General features: G+C 41.6%; 2 protein-coding genes across 3 annotated transcripts in view; both read right to left on the reverse strand.

Annotated features, from left to right (window-relative positions):
- Nucleotides 1-15,865, reverse strand: part of lmo7a (LIM domain 7a) — a 44,828-nt gene extending 28,963 nt beyond the window's left edge. The window contains exons 1-4 of the mRNA XM_029529906.1: nt 14,780-15,865; nt 8,958-9,028; nt 6,792-6,861; nt 2,420-2,526 (exon numbers count right to left, since the gene is read on the reverse strand). Of these exons, the coding sequence (XP_029385766.1) occupies nt 2,420-2,526; nt 6,792-6,861; nt 8,958-9,028; nt 14,780-14,848 (317 nt within the window). The 5' untranslated portion in view covers nt 14,849-15,865. The remainder of the gene's footprint in view (nt 1-2,419; nt 2,527-6,791; nt 6,862-8,957; nt 9,029-14,779) is intronic.
- A 717-nt stretch (nt 15,866-16,582) lies between these two features.
- On the reverse strand, nt 16,583-20,806 carry uchl3 (ubiquitin carboxyl-terminal esterase L3 (ubiquitin thiolesterase)). Of its 2 annotated transcripts, XM_029492886.1 has the most exons (9): nt 20,672-20,806; nt 20,483-20,494; nt 19,003-19,131; nt 18,737-18,893; nt 18,223-18,308; nt 17,828-17,875; nt 17,616-17,691; nt 17,434-17,492; nt 16,584-17,330 (listed from the first exon to the last, which is right to left on the reverse strand). In XM_029492886.1, exons 1-9 carry the CDS (start codon nt 20,711-20,713, stop codon nt 17,241-17,243), a joined length of 699 nt encoding a protein of 232 aa, XP_029348746.1. In that variant the 5' UTR covers nt 20,714-20,806; the 3' UTR covers nt 16,584-17,240. The 2 variants fall into 2 exon arrangements, with proteins under 2 accessions (XP_029348747.1, XP_029348746.1); XM_029492887.1 differs by lacking the exon at nt 20,483-20,494 and having other exon boundaries at nt 16,583-17,330; nt 19,003-19,142; nt 20,668-20,713.
- Between the last annotated feature and the right edge of the window lie 2,734 nt (nt 20,807-23,540).

Consider the following 23,540-nt stretch of genomic DNA (forward strand, 5'->3'; position numbering starts at 1 on the left):
AACCATTTTTTGTGTGGTTGTTAGTGTTAGAGTGTTGCAGCTATCACATTTACTTTCTATCAGTTAGTATGTGATTTAATTTTTCCATGAATTAATTTCTGAATTTAGTCCTTAATGGGTCAGAAACATGTTCAAATATTTTGTTTACTGTCGGAGAAGACAAAAAAAGCAGTTCACATTTAAAAAGCTGGAATCAGGAAAAAAAAAAAACAAAACACTTGCACAATTAACTGATTATCAAAATAGCTGCCAGTTCATTTTCTCCCAGAGACCTAATTATTGAGTAATTATTCAAACTTAATGTAAAATCTTCACATTTCTCATACTGGTTGGCAAAGGCACAAACCAACTTGGAAGTGGAGGAAAATAAATGAAAGATGGTTGCTTTAAACTGTACATGGGGTTTCAACAAGAAAACTACATAGTAGACGTTGTGGAAACTGACAGGATAACAACAAGGCAAGCTGAGCACAGCACCTGTCAGACTGGGTTTAAGGGAGTGGAGGGACACACACCAGGGGCAAAAACAGCTGATAGAAACAACTTTCTGTGTGTGTTTGTGTGTGTGCTGTATTCATTTGCCTACAGTGTCTGATAAGTCAAAGTGAAATAACTCCATTGGCTGCCTGCAGCCTTGTTTGGGATTATCTCCTCATGTTACTCCCTGTGTGCCATATTTCTCTTTGCACAAGTTAGAAATACAGCAGCTGGAGGACAACATAATTGTCCCCATAAACACAAATATCGATACTGCGAAGTCTTGGCTGAAAGAACTCGTGGTACGATGCAAAATGTGCTCTATTGGAGTGGCTGAAAGATGTCCTCAAGCAGCGGAAGCAACTGTAGGAGGCGAGCGTCGGCGTGCTGCTGCAGCAATGCCCGACACAAAAACTGTTCACTGGACATCTTCTTCTTTGAATGAACCAGAAATCCACATGACATTGTGACAAAACCACACACTCAGCTGATAACACACACACACATACAAACACAGGTGGGGGGTGGGTGTACTAGATGGAGACGACAAACTATTAAAAGCTCCTCTACCCCGAGTCCTGATACCATTCCAATCAGTCCTGCTTGTCAAAGTGACCCTTGGGACCTAAAAATAGGACTGTGAGCCCCTTCTGACCAAACTCCCATATGAAAGCAGACACAGTGTCAAAGAACTGAACTGTAGTATGTTTGGAAAAGTGGGCATGACATTTGCGGTTGCACTTCCTTTAGAAATTCAACGTATAGTATAGTACGTCAGAATGTTTTGTGATATGAAGTTCAAGTTGTAGAACGGTATCTGAGAGTTTACCTCAGCTCACTTTAATTTTTGTTATCCTTTTAACACACTGCGAGTGTCCTTTCGAAATAAGTGATTTACCGCCAATATCACAGTTAAAGATTATGTATGGGAGTGCCTGATAACACACAGGAGGGCATAGGGCTCATAAAAGATTTATCTTTGTATTTATGATACTGACTCGGACATTTGGAAAATGATATGGGTGTATCTGCAGTGGGAGAGGGTGTGACTTGAAAAAAAGACCAGGCAGATTTGTTTATTTAGTTCATATTTCAGTATTCTGACAGTGCATCTGTTTCTGCATGTGTCTTTGTCAGAAACGGTGGTTTTAACACCACCGTTGTGATGAGCAATTACTGATCAGTATCAGGTGGATCGTGAGAAAAAACAACAAAGAAACTGTGAACAGAGTTTGTTGCAACATCTTAATAAAATCTCTGAACTGGCAACGCAATGCGAGACAAAGCAACTTCATGACATCAACTTTTGATATTTCACCAAGTAAAAAAGTGTATTTGACTCAGTGCCTATCTTATCAGAGATGAACTGTGCTCTGTCATAACCTGCTGCTTCCTGAAGGCACACCTTTGTAAAAAAAAAAAAATTGAACAGGTTGTTCAACATGCCTTTGTCTCTCTGCCCGGGATGCATTCAATACAAGACAGGATAAAAAAATAAACACTGCAAATATCGCAACTCTTGTTTTGCGACTGAAGCGCGAACTTGACAAACATGCACCAACCGGCAGCTGATTTGATCAGATAATTTTCTATGTAATCAGAAAACTGATCAGTCTGAGAATCTGATGCTTCCCTCCATCATATTCCAAACACATAGTGCAGTGCGTTAACAGGTGCTTACCAACGCAGGGCCACATGCACACTGAAAATAGCCCTGAACCCTGTAAACACCTCAGCGGTTAACTTGAATCATCCCTCACATGAGGAGACGTGCATTTAGATACCGTACAGTGGGAAACATTGAAACAGCCTAACTAGGAAAATTAAAAGAGTGGCTCAATTTCAGTCATGACTTGGTCTCAGAGGAGCCCATCTATGTGAATTAGAAGAAGGGTATCAGAGAGTAAGTGGCAGCAGTTTACAAAGCTGAAAAAATACTTACTTGACTGTAACTCTAGTGGATAAATCCTGAAGGTCTCCGGGGTGAAAGAGCTGTGCTTCTTTTAGTCCAAGCTTCCCGCAGGCCCTGAGGAAGACGTTAAGGTTGTCCTAGACAAAGAACAGAGAAAGGATGAAGGCTGTCCACCTTAAAAGGGGAAAGAATAATCACTGAAGAATTCAGTGGCAGTCACACAGCCTGCAACTCAACGCTTCCAAAGTTCATATCACCAGAGACCAGAGACGGACAGGGAGGAGCATGTGTGTAGCAAGCTATAGTGACCCAGTGCAGAGCACACACAAACACACATACAAGGGGGAGGGAGGGGGCGGCAGCAGCATGACAGGAGATGACTGACAGCAGCAGAACTACCTGTGGGCTGGTTTAGGGTAGGGACAAAGCCAGAAGTTCCACCCAACCAGCCATGCGAGTGCAACGCTGACACACACAGGAGCACATTGCCTGCTGTCGTCTTCCTCTTGTCATACCCTGAAACTGTCCCCTCCCCTCCCTTGCCAAGCCCTTCACTCGAGAATACCTGTGGAATCTGTGGGGTGGCGCAGTATTTTGGAGACATTGGGTTGCTATGGAACATGAACTGACAAATATTTCCCCGAAGCAACTCATAAGGATGTAAGAGGTAGAAGGACGGCTCCTCTCTCGACTTCCTCCTCATTTTATATAGCGCAGAAAATTTAGATGTGTAAACATGACGTGTGAGTGTGAAGCAAGTTAGTTAAAATACATTTTGCTCTATCAATAAGTACACTGGGGTTTCCAGTTGTAATGTTTAGAAATCTGCATTTCCCAAGGGGATGGCATCGTTTGAGAGGGTTTCATGTAATGACACATGGTTTCACCACGGGCTGGAATAATTAAGGGGTAGCTTGTTCTATATTTAAATGGCAAACATGCTTATTAGCAAATGGCAGGAGAGAGTTGACCTCTCAGAGGAGGCATCGCTTGCTAACAGCTTTGTTCACCCCTTGATGGCCCTTAGGGGTCATTGTGAGCCCCTAAAGGTCAAAGGTGGGGTGGGGTGGGGTGGTCTCATCTCCTGCTTTGTCTTGATAATAGATAATGATAATATCACTTTCCAGACTGAAACAGAAAAGTGCTGAGTTAATTGCACAAACATAAAAACAAAGGGAGAAGCTCCCTCTCCATCGCAGTTCACCTGCAGCCGACACAATGAATTCATGACGGGGTTATTTAATCAGCGCAGCAGGTTTAGTTAGAAATAACAATAACAAAATGATTGCTGCTTACATGCCACCCTACCCGCCCCGCCTTAATTTATGAGACAGCAGCAACACAGTGTCATGTCTTTGGGAAAAGGGGATAGCTGGTTTGCGTGCTAACTGCAGTAGAAGGAAAGGAGCAAACATAATTTCTCTTTCCTATTATTATTACTTTTTTTTATTTTTTTTAACCACAGCTGAAGACGGCTCTTATAAGTTAGATTCTGAACTAAGTGTTTCCTCTAGACAGGTCATTGATTATCTGTTAATGCTGACGTTGGACATATGCACAGCAAAACTTTCAATTTGCTTCTTTGAACAGACCACAGTGATAACAGCATATCTACAATAAGCTCAGATCAGTCCAGATCTAGATATGCTCCATGGATGCATAAAATGCAGGCCATTAAGGACTGTGGAGCTTTGTTGCTGAATTGTAGTTGAACATTTCAAAACGATTCATCAGATCATTTTAGGCTGTTGGTTTATCCCTTCAAAGCAAAACCTCCCTTTAGGCTAATGTAATAAAACAGGGATATGTAATATAAAAGGATAATAATTAATATCATGTAGGTATGAATGTCATTTACCTCAAAGAACATTACGAGCAATCAAACAGTCCGTCTGTGAACATGCAATGATAATGATGTTGAAAGAATGTTATGCTGACTTGTGCCTCCACATAATCCTGATAAATATGCCGTACCCATCCAGCAGTCCCTCTAATCCTCTCATGCAGGCTTGAGGACCCCGTTTTAAGCACTTAACACCAAGAAGCGGAAAGATCGGGCCCGTAAGGTGTCTGATTCAATATAAAAGGATCTTCATTCCTGCTGGTCACATTGTGGTCACTCTATTTCTTCCACAGCATTACGCATCTAAGACGGGCATACTCTACAATTACCCTCAAATGACCCTAAGTGCCACACAATGCTTTGGTTAAACTATGAGGCTGCACATTTTCAAATCTTGTCACAATAAACAGAGAGAGGAAGGAATAGCTGAAATGTTGCCTCCCCTGAAACAGTAAAGCCCCCCCCCCCAACCCCGTCTTCACAGCCCGATCCAGTCATAACATGTACTGATACAACACAAACACAGTAACAAAACGTGGTGAAATGCCTGTCATTGCACAGATGATTACACAGACATTTAGGTGAGTAAAAGCCCCCTCAGGGTCATTGAAACTATTTATCTCCTCCCACTGCTAACTCAACTCACCAAGGAGTTGGTACATGTGGGATCGTCCAGCACCGTCTCAATTACAGAGTATTTACAGTGGGCAGAGGCAGATGGAGTCATCTTCAACTCTGTCTCACTGGCGTGAGCCCAGCGGGCCACAACTCCAGCCCGCCAGATTATTCACCAGCTTCCTACCCTGCTCCGGTTAAAAGCAGAACCAGGGCTGGAGCAGACTGCCACGACTGGAACCCACAGCTCACAGAGTGCTCAACAATGGGCACAGAAGTGTGCTGACATGGGAAACATTCCCTTGGACACAAGTGAAGCCAGAGACCGATTCCGGATCTGGAGCCAATGTTGCTAAAAATTCCTCAAAACCAGATTTCCGAATTTTTTTTTTTTTTTTTTTTTTCCCCTCACTGTGCTTTTTTATTCTGCTGGGACTGGAGCCTGGACCCAGAGCACTGAAATCTTTCAGATAGCAAAACAAAAAAGGACTGCTGTGAGCGTAGTGGTAGAAAACTCTCATATCTGAGTGTTAATGAAGCGTATTTGCAGGGACCCTTTACTTCAGCAGAGATTCTGTATCATTTGTAACTTTGCTCCTTTTTTTCGTCGCTGTATTTTCCTCCCATTTGCTTTTTGGGAAATTCAGATACAAGAGCAGAATTTTTCCAGTTCTCCAACAACTTTCAGCGGACACAGGTATCATATGTGAAGACGAATGAGGGGGCAAGTGTCTAAACATGCTTGAATTACTTTTCAGAAAAACTCATTCTCCTGGTCATCTGAATTTATAGAGATCAGAGATGATGGACCAAGCAACTTTAACAATAATTATTGACTACTTTGGCAGAAAACTATTTTCAAAGCAGAGTGAGAGTGGGTAAGCGTTGTTTGGAGAGCTCTTCACTTCTCTCCATGTGCTTGGCAGTAAAAGATAGCCACAGGCCAACCATGAGCCTTTGCATTTGTGGGAGAATTTATGATCAAGTGGTTTCAGGTTTGTGTCCAAGTCTCGGAAATACCACACCAGCGCTACTGATGGAGGAGATACTTTACCTCATTACCTCAGCAGGTGCCCAGACTGTTAAATTACCAACAGTCCAAAACAAACTGGCAGGAAATTTTATTTATATCATAACACAGATATGATGGTGCAGTGTTTTTTGCACTGCAAATAATAAGTTTACTGTTTATGTCTAGTCCAAGTGCCAGCTGGTTTCTGCCACCGCCAACTTGTCATTGTCTTTCCAAACATGTTGAATGATGCTGATCCCACTGACACACGCTCCGTGGTTTAGGGTTGGGGTTCTCTATAATTCTACAAGGCAGCTGGACTCAATTACTCCCACAAGAGAGTGCTTTGTGAGGGATGGGTTTAAGGTAGTGTTTTCAACCCTCTACTTCCCAAGAACATGTATGTTGACACTCCCAAAACATTCACTGTGGCCCCGAACGGTGGGGCCACAAACTGCATAAATTTGAAGACAGTGCCAGGCAAATTGACCAAACTCTTCTGACATCTCATCACTCAATCAGGAACCCAATTATCCCACAGGCACAAAGACGTTTTGATTGAACACAACCTCAAGCAAGGCAGACATTATATTTTGGGTGCGCTCAAATGACGCCAGTGGCCTTTCAAGCAGCTCCATGTTCACTGAACTTATTAGCGTGGATGGATATGAGGCACGACAAGCCACTGGAGCAAAAACCTCCCTCACTGGCAGCTGTGTCTCAGACCTGTCACCAGGCAGCTCAACTGCTGCATCTTTCTCTGGTTCAATTCCAACTAAACAGCACACTCTGCGACTGAAGAGAGACAAAACTGTGCGTGAAGAAGACTTGGAAAAACTCTTGTGGCTAGGAGCTCATATCTTTAATTTAAGTTTAGCAACCTTTGTTTCAAGTAAAACAAATAAACAAACAGACAAACAAATACTACTTACCAGGCCAGCAATGGGTGTGGGCAGCCTGTTAACCCTCTTTATTATACCAGGCTTGATCTTGTTGATCAGACTGTGAGCAGGAAGAAGAGAGAGAACGTCAGGGAAATCACTCGGTCATTGGCTAGACTGGTCTAACTATCAAGGGGCGAACAAAAAGTGTTGCCAAGCCTCAGTGTTGTGTTGTGTGTTTACGACTGGGTTTAATGGCGGCCACCTGGTTTCAGTTTAGTAAGTGGCCAGTGCCGCAGCGTGATGTAAACACTGGGTTCTCTGCTCCTAAAATATACCCGCCACTACTGAAACAACCCCAAACAAACCTTGAATCAGCAAACATAAAAAAAAAAAAAAAAGTGACAAATGAATCTTTTGTTTGACTTCAAGGGCATCAACATGAATCTTTAGGAGAGAGGATCAAAAATCCTAAGAAATAACAAAAACTACAAGAAAAACCGGCAGATTTTTTACTAAAATAAAAGCAGCAAAACAGTAACAGCAGAATTTCAAAGTAAAAATACAGAAGAATTAGCAGCATATTATACAAGAATAAGCAAATATCATTGAGTATTTTCTGGAATAAATGAAAAAATGCAAGAGCAAATTCTCCCATTTTGAAAACTGGAACAATGAAATGTATTGTTAAACAATCTTTTCAGTTCTAACCTGAAGAAACGATGCTACTCATATTGTAATGAGCTCCTTACACAAAGTTAAATTATGTTCTATGATATATATTACTTGCTTTTTAATACAGACACACTAATATGAAATCAGTAATTAATAACAGACATTGTGAGGGTGGAGCTGAGGTGACCAATTTTATGTACTGGGTGGTCAAACTAACTATATAAAAATTACAATCTGAGTTGATGACATGTTTTGTATGTAAAAAAGAAGTGCAACTATAGCTCCTGCTGATTTGGTGGAGGGCGGGGCGGGGGGGGGGGGGGGCACTTAGAGATGCAGCACAAGGATGAATAATTTGTGAATGCAAGCGTCTTGTTCTGCTTTTTTGGCGGACGGCTTGGAAGGCGGAGCGGCTGGATGGGATGGTGGATTTGACACTTTGTTTGGGCTGACAAGAAATGTAGAAAGAATGCGAAAGGCATTCAGGTTCAAATTCAACTTTCAGCAGCGCAACAACAGAAAGCTGTAGTAATTCCGTAACATGACACACACTATGAGATGAGAAGGATACAATCATGGGTGAGACCCGCACTAAAGTGCTTTACAAAGAATTGTGATAAGTTAGCAACAACACAATGGGAACGGAGGCTGATTGTTGAGGTGAAAGCGATGTAATCTCTCCCTTCCTCTTCCTCATGCTGAGAAAACATGAAACGCTGATTGAATGAAAGTGTTTCTGTTGTTCTCTGAGGGTGGGAGAGAGAAAGAGCGAGGGTGAACGGTGGAGTCAGGTTCAGATCAGCAGAACGAGGGGCTTCTTCTCTGAACTAATGCCAATAGAGGTTCAGGAGATTCTCCATGGGCTGCTGGTAATTACAGCATCCTGCTGATTCGTGCAAATCACATCGCTGTGTCCATCCAGAGCAGCCCGAATACTAACATACCATATAAGAGGACATGATGCTAAGCTTCTCTCTCACACATGCTTGATCTGAGACAAGCCAAAAAAAAAAAAAAAAAAAGACAACTCTTAGAAGAGCAATTGGTGAATGAATGCAAAATCTCTGCATAGATAAATTTGTTCAAAACCTTCGATGCACCCTGACTAATGAGAAAGCAGGGAAGCCCGGCTCCCCGGAGCGGTTTCAGCTGGAAGCTCTCTATTCATTGCACGGTTTCTCAAAACTCTCATTAAAGTGAGGATGGCAGTCGGCTGCATCCACAGATTTGTAATGTCTGTCAAAACAAACTGCACAAAACTCCTTCTGAAATAGATGTCGCTTTAGATTGTAAAACAAGATCGCAGAAGGCAGATCTGACACAGGAGATATCAAACTAAATATAATCATACACCCTCCATTGTGCTGTCTTGAAACACTGGCTCCACTTTGTGTGGCTGACAAACAAACAAGGACCTGGCAGGGGGTCTGCCTGGGAAATATCAGTGACACTTACACTGGAGCACAAACCTGGATGAGAGCAGAGGGCTTTCATGTGAATGAGTGGCTTTAGAGTGGTGCCTGGGAAAAGCAGAGTACTTACTCACACAGCAGAACGCCATTCTCCAGCGCTGATCGGAAGTCGTTGCTCCCGAATTTTTTCTTGGTTACTGCCTAGAAAGAAAGGGATACGAAAACAGTGAGCAAAAATGGCAAGAAGGGCTGAGTGAGAAGAGGAGGCGGGGGTTTCTGTGCCTGTGGTGTGGTGGGAAGGCTGGAGAAGAAAGGTAGGATGTCGAGAACAGTAGGAGAGGAAGTAAGAGGTATTTCCTCCTGAGTTCCTACAGTGTCTGCGGGACAAAGTTGAGCGAGGTCCTTCAGGTATTCCTCGGGATAACTCACGCCGTCCCACGTTAACGCTAAACTCTGCTGGTAAATGTGAGAGCTGTGCTGAAACTACGCCGGAGCCAGGCAGCCCAAGCCGCAAGGCTATGGTAGCATCTGGAGTAAACACAGCGCTGTGTTATGGTCTCATGCCTTTCCCATGATCTCAAACCACCACTGCAGGAACACCAAGAGCCATTATGTAGGAGAACATACAGTCACTGCATGCATGACATGCAGCTGTACACACAGAGAGAGATGCATATATACGCAATACACACACAGATTCAAACTATTCTCTTCATAGTGAATATAATATTCTTTTGTCATATCAGAAATGTGAAGCCTTACATAAGTGAACTACAAACTGTAGTTCGGCTAAGAGGCAGCAATTGCATTGTTTCTCCTTTTGTTTTCATGTGAAACTGTACCTTTGTTATGGGATTTCAGGACATGATGACCACTTCTTAACACAAATTCTTGTTGTGTTGTGTTGATGGCTACATTAGTCAACAAGTAGACTGTATAACCCTGCCATTTCTGGACAGTCCTCTCTATTTGTGGTTTTATTTTTATTTTTCTCCATCTGCATCATATACCATTCTATGGATGCACAGCATTTCTGCATAATATATAAAAATGAAATTAGAATAAATATTAAAAAGGTATTCAAAACGCCTTATCATGAAGCATGATCCTGGATCTGGACAGAGCACTTCTTTCTTGGCCCCAGTCCTGACTTCCTCAAAGTATTTGACAACAATCCAAATTATTCGCTGAGAGTCAAACGAACAAAATGGGAAGAAAACTTGATCCCCCCTCTCCTCCTCCTCCTCCTCCTCCTCCTCCCGCAGACATTGAGAGAGCACCCGCAGCCTCACTGATATATTTTGTTGCAAAATAAGTTCTGTAATAGTTGCCGTGGGAGGACGTGGTATTTTCGCAGTGGTTAAAGACTGGTAAATGAAATATATACTTCATTGTGTTCCATTTTATTTTAAGTCTATGCGGATATATAATAAGGGATGACAGCTGGCATCCACAGAGAACTCACACACACAAACACACAGGAGCAAAGCCAGTTAGACAGGTTGTGCCAACCAATACGGTGAGACACTCTCGGTTCATGGCTTTGTCCCTTTCCCTTTCAAAGGACTAAAAGACTAAAACGGGAACAATTACTGACGTAGTTAAGTACAGGCCATCATTTTTAAGACGACAGGAGAAACTGGAGCATTTGAATAAATTGAGGGATAGATACTAATTACTTTTAGAGTACACCTCAGCGCACAACCCGATTAACACAAAATGGGCACGGCCTCAAATACCCATCATTCCATGAGAATTACACCACGTTGTAAAACATGAATGGGATTAAAGTTTTGACACAGTCATTGTCAGCAGTCTTTCTGTACAACACCCAATGTAATCGAACCGCTGTTGGGAAATACTTTTCTTTACAAAACATACAGAGGCATTGCACGTCTTCTCCTCCGGTACCCAAAAATACAATCACAACCAGACAGCGAAAAATGCAAAACAGGAAAACAGACAGACATGCAGAGCTCAGACGCACACAAGAACACAAGAGCAAACAAGCTGCACACTACAATGTATTGTTAGTCAGCCACTGCAGTTGGCATATGAAATCCTGACCCCTACTGTTCTCTGTACGTGGGGGCAGCAGCTTGGATTCACACACATGCAAAAAAAGGCGTACAATACTAAAGTTGTTTGTCTTCTTTTTTTTTTTTCTTTACACTTTTTGAAATAGCACCAGCCAAAACAGGCGAATGGGTTAATTAAGATATTATCTCCTCGTCTGTGTGTGTGTGTAAGCTGGGACCCACCCTGGCACTAAGCTGGCTGTAACAGAATACTTTTCTCCTGTCTATCCTCAACATTAGAGGTATTAACTCCCCTCAGATCCAGCCTGCTGTGCCCCCACCCGTCCTCTCCTGTTGAACCTGCCATGTGGGATAATAACTCTAATCTTCAGCAACATACTGCTGCTCTGATTTAAGATGGAGATTTAAGGCAGGCAGGAGCAGAGATTTCAAAAACAGCTTGCCTTCCTGCAAACCCACCCTCGCTCCCCTCAAGAATGTGCTGCTGTACGTGATGAGGAACTGAATCTTATGATAACCCCCCCCACTGCAGCACCACCACCACCACATTAATGTGGTCCTCAGAGTTCATAATGGGTTCTCAAACTGTTCTGGTACATGTGTGAAATTAATTGCTATTATTGCAGTGAACCAAGAACGGTGTCTTGATAGAAGACAAATAATCAGAGGATTTGAGACTCTCTGGGTCCGTGACCACAGCTATTGTTTATTCATGCCGGGCACTGAAGCAAATCATTATTCCAGGTTTGTGCGGATACAGGGACCCCCCCCCCAGCCCCCAAATGAGTTGTTCCTAAGATTCTTTGTTGGTTCTGTGGAGGACAGAGGTGTGGGTCATCGGAGGGCAACAGGAACGTTACCCAAATATTTCAGGGTTCTGAGTCAAGACAAATATACGGCCATGGAAGCTGTTTGAACCGACTCCATCAACATCTCAGGATAACAGAGCTGCACTGGCATGTAAGTGAAACTGAGCGGCTTCTCCTGTGAGGTATTACTTCACGTGAGTATGTCCGAATGCATGTGACCTGGTTTCTAATTGCTCTCTATCGAAACAGTAAAAAAAAAAAAAAAAAAAAAAAAAAAAAGATGGGACTACAGTCACACAGCCCCCCTCCTGGTATGAAAAACAACACTGTGATGCAGGTCACGGAAAGCAATTCATGAGTTTCTGGCTGTAGGAGCACGGCACGTTAATGAGGAGGGAAGTGGCTGATTAAAAGCGAGGAGGCAGGGGATACAGATTTTGTATTTTTATATTTCAAATTTCACTAAACTGACATTTAAGTATTCTTTTCACAGAGGGCTTTAGTTTTGAGGTTCTGAGATATCCATCTCTGAAATGCTTACCACAGTTGAGACAAAGAAAAGTTTGTTTGTGGTGAGGACTGAAAATAAATTCAAAAAAGAAACATATTTTTAAATTTAGATCTGTTGCGTCCATATTTGATATCATTGTAAAATTTTATATCTTTGGGTTCTGAGCTGCTGGTTGAACAAAACAAACATTTAAAAAGGCATCATTGTGGTCTTGTTGGCAAAATTGGCTTTTTTCTTTTTTAGCTTTTTGAAAACAATTGTGAGAAAATAATTATTGCATGAATAATATTGAATACAATGATTAGCTGCAACCCTGGATGCAAGAATGTGTCGTATTAGTTGCCAAAGTTGTGAATCATGTTACAGTGTTTTAGCAACATTTCCAATAAATCAGAGGGAAGCATGAAGTTGGTTCAGTGTTACAAACAACAGAAACACGCAGCATTGTGTTACTTTTGATTGACTGCGTTGTTCCATAATATGCGAGGAACACAATATGGGCCTTTTCAACTAGCTGGCACACAAACACAGTGGAGTTACATCAGAATAGGAGCTGACATCTTACACAGATTATGGTCTTTGTTGTTTTATGGCATTCAACTAGATCGCTGTCTGGAGGGAAGCTCTGCCCAAAACCTGTTTAAAGAGGTATTCTAAGTATTTTGGGCAACACCTTATTAAATAGAGGTAAACAAATTCTTGCCCATTGCAACCAAAACAGAAAAAACTGGTATGATTTGTCCGATATGGTTACCAGTGTTGGACTCAGACAGAGACAGACTTGTGAAAATCTCATAAATAAGTACTTATTAGCTTACTAACCCTGAAATTAACTCAATTATGAATAATAACAGGCTGTATTTCTGTTTACAGGCAGCCATATACATGATCTCTTGACCTGCAGGTTACATAAACACTTCCACTTGCCCTTGATTGTCATAACAGTCACACTTGAAGCCTTTCTATTCAATTAACAAGGGCCTCTATTATTCCACCAGGCCCTATGATTGTAGGATGCAGCGCCCTGTGCTGACAGCCGGCCAGCTCTGAGGGGGCTATGTTCACAGCCATGGCAGCTAATGCAGGAATGTGTCCATGTGACAGGCTCCAGACCATTTAGTCTAGTTTTTAACAACACTGCCAACCTCGCCATGCACACATGCCTCTGTTTAAAGTTCTGTGAAGCCGAGCAGCTTGTTAATCATTCAGTGGCAGAATCAACAAAACTTTCTCTTTGAAGGGAAACTGCTCGACTCATGCCAGAACTTAGGTCTCTGATTGCTTTTGTAGTTCCGCTGGGCCAGACTTCCCATACATTTCTACTGTAAATTATGGCCCCCTCCCTCCCGCACACACACACTTCCTATACCTTTACCTGGTCTAGTGGTTAAGCTTTCTGCTCAGGCTCCCTAATCTTCCTGCCCCTGCCTGAGATCACGGCCCCACCGCAGTCCGTGAGCTAAGCCACCACAATGGGCCAGTGTGCAAGTGTGAGAGACACTGATGTCACATCGAAAGCATTCAGATTCACCGCTCATGAAATTAGAACAATATTTGTTTAGTTAGAGCCATGTAGCAGCTCCACGCCACCCTGCTGGGAAGAGAATGCGAGATGAGGAAGCATAGTTTTACCCGCATCTAAAGAGAAAAGAAAGAATGAGAGTCTGGCTGGCCGTTGGGTGGAAATTTTCAATAATCTGATATTGTGGAGACTTTATTGAAAGCACTGTTGGATATATTTTGTCAGTTGGTAGCTATTTTACATTTGATATGTCAAAGAAGGTGGTATATCACATATGTCATTTTCCAGAAATTCTCATAACCATGTGCCATAATGTGTGGCTACATTTAAAACTGAAAATATTTTATTTATTTATCAAGAAGAAAAGCAAACACTATGTGAAACCTCAAAAATCAGTTACTTTAGTTTGATTGTGCTCACAGCGGGTGAGTGAGGCCAGGTCAGTCCATAGAAGTTTTTTTTTTTTTTTAAATGCTCTGATCATTTTAAAAGCCTCAAGAACATAACAAAACAACAACTGATGAGCAAGTTTAGGCAAGATCGGACTATGAAAACAGCAAGTGAACGATGATGACGATGAATGGCTGTTGAAGCCACCTACCTGCAGCCAAGAGACTTCTAGTGGCAAGAAAACAAAAGATTTATGTCACCTGAGGTCAAGGGTGATGCCTGCCTGCATACATCCGCAGGCCCTGACTGCTATTATCTGAAGCTCGGGGGCAAGTAGCTGAGAAACCTGATCAGCTTCCAGCCACAAACTTAAGTCAACATACCTTTCAATCAAATATGTATGGTGAGAGGTGGTGGGGCAGAAATCAGCCCTTCCTATATAAATCCTCACTGTCAAAGCTTACTTAGAAACAATAAACAGCAACAATAATAAAAACAAAAAAAAAAACCTCTAAGATAAAAAATAATAGACCTCCCAAAACACAACCTTCCTTGTCACATATTGATATATAGCGGTGTAAAATGCACTTTTCCCAGCGCGGTAAGTACAAGTTAACAAAAGGAAACACATAAATAGCAGTAAGAAAGTTATTTGTTTGTTTTTTTAATTATTTAACTCACCTCAATCCACCTCTGTGCCTCCAAGTAGGCTTCGTCGCAGCTGACAGAGGACTGCTCACGCCACTCCATCACAAAAGATTATAATGATCCGAGCTGCTCCTGATGGCTCTGTTCTGCTCCTGATGGCCCGGTTCTGCTCCTGATGGCCCTGTTCTGCTCCTGATGGTCCGGTTCTGCTCCTGATGGCTCTGTTCTGCTCCTGATGGCTCTGTTCTGCTCCTGATGGCCCGGTTCTGCTCCTGATGGCCCGGTTCTGCTCCTGATGGCCCTGTTCTGCTCCTGATGGTCCGGTTCTGCTCCTGATGGCTCTGTTCTGCTCCTGATGGTCCGGTTCTGCTCCTGATGGCTCTGTTCTGCTCCTGATGGTCCGGTTCTGCTCCTGATGGCCCTGTTCTGCTCCTGATGGTCCGGTTCTGCTCCTGATGGCCCGGTTCTGCTCCTGATGGTCCGGTTCTGCTCCTGATGGCTGTGTTCTGCTCCTGATGGTCCGGTTCTGCTCTTGGTGGACCGATGACAAAGATCGGGATGGTTTAACAGGTAGATCAGAAAGGTGAGCTGTTAATCACGCATCCTCATTCATGAAATATGCCGCCTATTGTTGATTTCCAGCAGCTCATCAAGGAATCAATGGAAGGTGTAACAGTGTCGGTATTCCGGTGTGCATCACCGCTGCCGCCCGCTGCTTTACCTGTCCTTTCATCCGACACACCTGCGCTTTGTGTTTTGGCGCTCCTTTTTACGCAACGAGCAGTGCTGCTGAAAAGTCGATCCGGCCTCACCTCGGCTGGCTGGGACTCTCTGACAGGACAGATCCTGCTCTGGTGAAATTTAAGCAGCATGGGCTGGGAGGGTCTCCCAAGGTGGAGTCCCGGGGGCCACCCACCGGACCCCCGAGCGGCCTCCAGGTGAACACAAACGTTCAGCTCACTCTTGTTTCCTCTCTGGTTGGTCAAACAGGATTTGATCCCGGCTTTTTCTCGTCCTCTTCTTTTTGCCCCCACTGCTGTCCGAACAGAAGGGAAAAAAATCTACACCGAGTCATAAACAGTGACTTTATATACAGACTACAACTCATTTCCTCGTTCCAGCATATCAACAGTCTGCAGGAGCCTGCTGACCACTTTTACGCAGAAATGCCAACAGGTTTCTGAGTCTCTGAGCAAACTGTTTTACTTGAAGGAGCTCGGCTCTCCTTCAGACTAACCCCTTTCCTGCAGCGCCACCCAGGGGTGGTCTGGCCTGGGTGACCTCATGCAAAAAGCAACTGCAATGAGGCCAGTGTTAGCCATGACTGCAACCACACTTCAATTCAGAGGGAGGTGCTTCTTATTCTGCTGTATTTAATCAGATATTTCAGTGACTAGATTAAAACATTCAAAGCAATGCATCGATAGTTTGTTTAAAATGAGCTCAACCTCCAGCAACATTAAAATACTGCTTATATTCTGACGACTCCATACTAAGAATCCACCTATGTGACGGTTGCCTAAATTTAGAAAGCATGTGAATTAAATATTTAGAATTTTATGTACTTTGCCTTAATAAGCTTTTATACCATATAGCATTATCACAACTACAATGGTGGTGGTGTCAGATTTTAATTAAATAAGTCAGCATAACAGCATGTTAGAACAGATAAACTACATTTTGAATAAATAAAGATGTAGAATGCTGTTTCCAAATGCACTAAATTATTATTTTTTGTTGTCTTCAGGTTCTGACAGGCCTGATATGTCTGTTCCAGTTACGTGCATCTGTCCTTAAACATGTTCATCAAAGATGTTTGTGTTTTAGAAAATGCCCACGAAAGAAATGTTGATATAAATTTGCATTTTTATTTGACAGAATTTCTAATTCTTATTACAAAAATGTAGGCACCTTCCACACAGTCCACATTTCTTTTGATAACCCTTTTTCAAACACCATGGCTGCATAAAACAGCACTAAGCCTATCTGCTTTCAAAGACGCAACTGAAATTAAAGCCTTGAAAAACACATTGTGGTTCTGACCATGTGTTAGACATATGACCAAATATAATCACTACATACAGTATCTATCATTCAACCCAGGCTAAGAAAAAGCAGTCAAACTCCCACAGTGACAATGTGTTAAAATGTCTTTCTTAATTCAAAGCCAACCTCACCATGTAAACACACTTGAGTGCAGTGTCATTGCAGTGCAGCTGATAGCTGTATTTTAGTTAGAGAAGTTTCAGCAGTGAGGAATTGGAAGATTTTTGATCTTCGCGAAAATTACCTTTACTTGCACAGCAGCAGCGTCATTCATTTGCAGTTTCACCCAGGGATCTATAACATTACTGTAGAATGATACACCTGACTTTTTGTGATTTTACCAACATCACTTGCTAAGTTGTGTTGGGGCGGGGGGGGGGGGGAGGAGATCAATCAGCACTTCAGAATGTTTGGCAGTAATGTTTTTTCTGTTTTCTCAGGTGGTTCCTCAGTACGAATCTTTGGAGAGGGCAATAATGGTGAAACGGACCTCCTGAGGGTCGCGAGCCATGAAGATCTTACAGACTTCTACAGCATCCTGCAGTGCAGTTGAACACAAAATGAAAATGATGAATTGCAAGCCCGTTTAAAAATATGCCTTTATGCAACTGTTTAGTTTTTTTTATTCTGTGACGTCATACCTCGAGGAAAGTGTCCTCTGAAGTTTTTCTGTGAACAATAGGGAATGGCTTCCGGCCATCTGGGTATATAAAAAAAAGACACCTCATTAGTGGCTTTCAATGTGCTTGTTTTAACATGAATAATTTGAACAACAGCTAAATATTTCCTATATAAGAGAATACTTGACCTGTGGTTAACTCACCCAGTTCATATAACTGTCCCCCGACATTCACAAAAGCTATAAAATGCAGATTGACTTTCTCATCTAAGCTTGGCGCCTATAAGACAAATACGAACATGAAGGTTGAGTGAGTTCTACATGTCTTTAAATAATATCGTTCAACAGAGCATGTGGTGTTATATCTGTCAGAAACAATAGTCAGACAATACAGAGCATTTAAACTCAATACAAACCTCAGTCTGTCCCTCCTGTGCGCTTGTTTCATGTGTAACACGTATACTCTGAAACAAGAAGTGGGGAAAAAAATATTTCTTGCATTGTACTTAGTGGTAATTTTCTCCAAAACAGCTTTTATTTATTTATTTTATTTTATTTTATTTTTTCCAGTTATTAAAGTGGGAAAAAATATCAGTTACAGATAATGTTTAGGCCTCCTGTTGAAAAATTGTAGAAGGGTCCCTTGGAAACCAATAATACATTTTTCATCTATTCCTTCACTGCCTGAAAAAACCTTATTCCTTTTTGTGACCAGCAGGCCAAGCAAATTCAAAACCTCCAGTCGTGTCTATCTCTGACCTCTTCATCTAGCCAATCTTGAGCAAAGACTGGCTCTTGTGTGTTTGCATACCTCGTCTTTTTCCAGGAAGGCAGCCCTCTCTTCTGGGGTCATTTTAGAGGTTTGTTCAAGAAACTTCTTTAGAGCAGAATCAGGCTCTGAGGAGAAAGAGGTTCCCACAGTAAGACCAACAGAAAACTGTGTGCTTGGATAGCACATCAGTACTCACATATGATCAAAACAGATGGAGATTATGTAATGATACTGTGGTTATTATTGTAAAATGTAATCTTATTTAAAAAAAAAAAGTTATCTTAAGTCAAGTAATGTGATTGGTTGAAATGTGTTATATGAGTACAGTGAGTACAATATACAGCTATGATGTGAAATTACTTTTCATATCACAACATATCACTCTGCAACTGACAAGGAAAGAAAAACAAGCAATCCAATACAACAATAGAAAACCCCAGCTAAAAAGAAAATAAATGATATAACCATATGGAATTATTGCTCTTAAGCAGTAAACATAGGAATCTTTTCCATCTCTACCATCATTTATGGTGTGAATGAAATGACTGCTAACCAAAGTCCAAGTGTGCCTTGTTGTTTGCCACTGCATGAATTAACCCTATTGTTCCACAGGCGTTTCCGATGGTTTGCTTGATGAAGTAGACGTCTGGAGAGACGTCCTGTCGCTGATCCTTAAGTTTCTCCTCCTCCTCTTGCTTGAATGCTTCATACTGGAAGGCAACATGAGAGAAATAAAAAAGATCATGTAAACATATATTCAAACATCGCACTGACTTTTATACATTTTACACTAAAGATTGCAAGAGTAAATTCAAGTACCTTCTCTGTAACCGGGAAGAGGAGTAGCACTGCACACACAGGTCTTGGTACCAAGCTGAGAAGCTCAGGGTCCAATCCATAAACATCTCCGAACTGCCAGGTAGGCTTCATACCTAAACTATTAACAAACTGCACAAGAGCTTAGAGTAAATTTGTATGCTTACAAGAACACAAACTCATTATTACAATTGCATTGCATTGTATTGCTGTCTAACAAAGACCACTGTCAGACAGCAATCTTGCGCTCTCCAAAAATGTTGAAACAACTGCTGCCTGATAGAGTAGGATATATGGAAAGCACAATTCAACAGTTCAGAATTTTTAGAATATATATATATATTTTTTTTTTTTTTTTTTTAAAAGAGGGTTTCCTGAAAACTATGCAGTTTATATTAATTATTGGGAAAAACCTTGATAGAAGAATTTAATTTAAACCAAAGTAAATTTAAATTTGTTATTTTGTGTTGGAATTGTCTTACAGAGATATGATTGTGGAAGTTGAGTTTATGCTGCCCTTAAACTAGATCATGTTTTACAGAGCTGTACTCCTCCAGTCCACCCTCACATATACAATAACACAAACTTGCATATGTGGAATACACAGCAGTGCAAACTCCATACTCTGGAACCACTTCTCCCATAAAGTTAAAACAACACCTATTTAACAGTTACAGATTAGATGCGCTGCACGACTGCAGTGTTTTCAAACCTGTATCCATTATAAAATGGCTAATGAGCTATGTTGAATTGTATGTTTGCCCGCAGAAAGATTTTCCATTTCACATCTGCGGCCTGCTTGGCGCACACTTACTAAAAGGTTAGAAATTGTACAGTTCCTGTGAACATGACAGCATTATTCTTTGCTAATGAGAGATACACTGAACTGGCATTTACAGACTGACACTGAGAAATATATCCAGCCTTTTCACAGTAACTTCATAACTCGTTGGTCTTTACTGCAGATCAGAGGCCCAGTCATTTGGTAAATGCTCCGTTGGTTCACTCAGTCTGTGGGAGTACACTGGTTTGTTGATCTATAATTTATTGTTTTGTTCATGCTGGTGGAAAGTGCTGTCAAACATGTAACCCAAAGATGAGCTGGGTTGAGCAACACTGACTGCAAAGGTCAGAGATTACATCCGATTAACATCATTTTTATATTCTTCAGACCTTCTACTGCGCTGTTTGGGGGACAGCTATGCTTCTCCACTCATTTATTTATGTTTTTACTTTCATTATCTAAACATCCAACCTGTTATCATTATTTTTAAATCATCAATTGCAAAATGCTACCACTAATGCATTTTAGTCATGGTTATGTGCAGTTCTTTGGGGCGTTTCTGCCTTTCCACTTATTCTGTAATGATCACGTTGTATTGGCTGTAGCGTCGCTGCTGGTTGGGCCTTAGCTTGGACGACTCTGTGCCGCCGATCATTCAGTCCCATCCGCTGTTAAATTCAGCCAGAGGAGAGTACTCACCTTCGTCATAACCTGACAAGGAGGGAGAGAGAGAGAGAGAAAGAGAGATAGGTATTAACTGATTTGCTGTCGCTGCTCCGCACCGGCTTCAGCTTTGTTCTCTGAGCTAGCATCAGCTAGCATAGCCCTCACATGTCTGTCAATGAATGGTTCAGATGTTAGGTGGTGGAAAACATCGACCATACATACTTCTGGATTTGACTCCAGAGGAAGCCAGCGTGGACAGTCCATGTTTTGGAGTAAGGTAAAGGGTTGGTTGTCTTTGAGCCGAAAACTGAAACTGATTTACAAGAACCTGTTTGACAGCTGGAGATCACTTCCGCGTCTAGAAGGTTCACCGAAACATGAAGAGAAAACGGAGGGGGGGGGTCTTCTGAGACAACTATAAAAATAGAATAAAATACCACAGCCAGAAATTTACAACATCAACAGACACTATTTATAAACGAGTGTTAAAAACACATTACAATGCTTTCAATTTTTTAAAGGTTTTTATTGAATCTTTAAATCTTTGTTTTGTTGTGCCCACATTTCCAACCCACCAGTGGAACGATCCGAGATCATGGGCGTGTTTTACAGCGACAGCTTCGTATTGGCTGTGTTTGTTTATTCCTTTTAATACGAACAAGTTTAATCACCTAATCACGTTTATCTTTATCATTAATACTCATCAAATTAATAACGACAGTATAAAAATAACATTTTCCAAAACAAAATCAATCGGCTGAATTTAGCTGTCATGTGACCGCCACACGAGGCCGCTGTAAGTTCCTCCTTCATGGAAGACTTTATTATTCAAAACAAATCGTGCAAAATGTCCATTTTATCAATGTTAAAGTGTTTAACATTGTAAATGGTGAGTACAACCCGTCTTCATAAGGATAATGCTAAATGGAAAGAACAAACAAAATAAATATAAAACAAATACACAAAAGAAAGACAAGCAATAAATCCAAATGCATAAATATATACATAAAAAAAAAAAAAAAATTGCCATTGAATAATATTTTACTGCCTACTTATAAAATAATGCAGGGAATTTTATTCCAGAAACCTTTCCAGAAAATGCATCAAATTTAAAAAATGTTGAAGATGTAAATACTGGTAAAATTTAAAACTGAACACTGTGATATTAAGAGTGAAAGTATTAGTATTTTAGTATTGACTGTTGCTGTCATCACTTAACTGCTAAAACCAAAACAACAACAACAACAAGAAAAATAGAAATATTAAATAATAAATACAATAGCACCACCGCCCCCTGCCACTTTTTGGTTTTGGTGCTATTGTGAGGCCTGCTGATCAACACACAATCCAGTTTGTATTTCATTCAATCTGCACAATTTCCACTATTTCTCTGCGATGGTCTCGTCTCTGGTCTCTCAGGGGGTCCAGTCTCTGGAGGGGTCTGGTCTGTGGACTGATCTCCGGTATCTGGAATGGCTGGTCTTCTAATTACATCCGGTCTGTGGAGGGGGGTCGTTTTTCTGTCTCGCATATTCACTTTGATTAATTGATGAATAGACAGTAAACTGTCATCAAACTTATACTTAGCTAAGAATTCAACCTCTTTTCTCTTTCCCTACACTGTTCAGACGATTCTGTAGCTCCGCTGATCTAACTAAACGATTAGCAATGTCCTGTACTCCTCTCCTGTCCTGTGGGCTACATGTCTAGTTCCTCCTCTGCCTCCTTTTATGATTGTACTTCTTGTCATAGATGCTGCATGAGGGCAGAAATGGAGGCGAGAATTCGTGAGTTAGTGTGTCGTGGCTCTGTTCCTTAGCTGGCCCAACTAGCCAGCTAGCCGCCCCCCTCTCGCCCATGCGGCTGACCAAGAGCAGCTCCTACGGCAGCCAAGAGAAGGCACATTTACTGAGCTCAAAACAGAACGACTGTCACTAATGGTTGTAAACAACTCTTGGCCTGCACTAAAAGCCGTGGGCTCTTCAGAGCCGGAGAGATCTCTTTTCACACCCACCTTTTACTGCTGGTGACTTTCCTGACAAAATGATGAAATTCATAAACAGACTAATTTCCACTATGAATAATATCAAAATTTCCACCTACACATATAGCCTATATCCTTACTGTGTAATTGTCAATTATAAAATGGTAAATGTTAAAATGGCATTATCACGTCAGAGAAAGTAGACGTTTTGCAGTCAGACAGTCAAATCCGCTGTCTTATAAATGAATAATTGTAATTGTGCATTGTTCTTTATGTCACTCACTGTTCATGCACAGTAATAAAGTGTCAGATTTTAAAACCTAAACCCTCTAGCTAAATCTCCAGCTCCCTGATCCCCCCTCCTTGTCATGGTTGTAAGAGTGCTGGGGTGAGGATCCAAATGCAGGAGCAAGCGGATTGAAGGTTGTGGCAAATATTTTAATGAGAAAACCAAAAACTAGGAACAGAAATAAAACTACAAACTAACAGGACTCAAAACAGGAAGGGCTACACTAGAAAAGGAAATACAAAAAACATGGCAGGGCTCACAGGAATACAGAGGCGAACAGGACAAGGGACAATAAATAACCAGGATGGCTAGAGGACAACAGATAACCAAGGACCCGACACAGACAGACACCCAAACTTAAATACAAACTGAACTTAATGAGACACAGGTGAATCACATTCAGGCAGGGAAGGCAATCAACCAGCTGAGGTGGAAATTATAACACAGAAGGGAAATAAATTGACCATACTGGGTGGAGACAAGACTTTCAAAATAAAACAGGAAGTGATGAACAAACTAAAACTGAGTCAACATGAACTAACTTGACTGACAGACTGACCCTGACACTCCGTTCTGTTTCTGAGCATAATGTCCCTTTGTTCCAACAGGGAAATGATCAAAACAGGAACCAGGACTCATCATGGTGGCCAACAGGAAAATGGAAATGTTGTGGCCAAACTATTGGAGGTGCATGATATATTTGGCATCACCTTTAATAACAATGATGGATCCCAACCAACGACAGTGGTTGTGTGGAGAAATGTCATACTGATCTCCGTACATATCGAAGCAGTTTGTGGACTGTTTCTCATTCCCTC

This window comes from Echeneis naucrates, chromosome 21 (genome assembly GCF_900963305.1).
Source record: "Echeneis naucrates chromosome 21, fEcheNa1.1, whole genome shotgun sequence".
Classification (NCBI taxonomy): Eukaryota; Metazoa; Chordata; class Actinopteri; order Carangiformes; family Echeneidae; genus Echeneis; species Echeneis naucrates.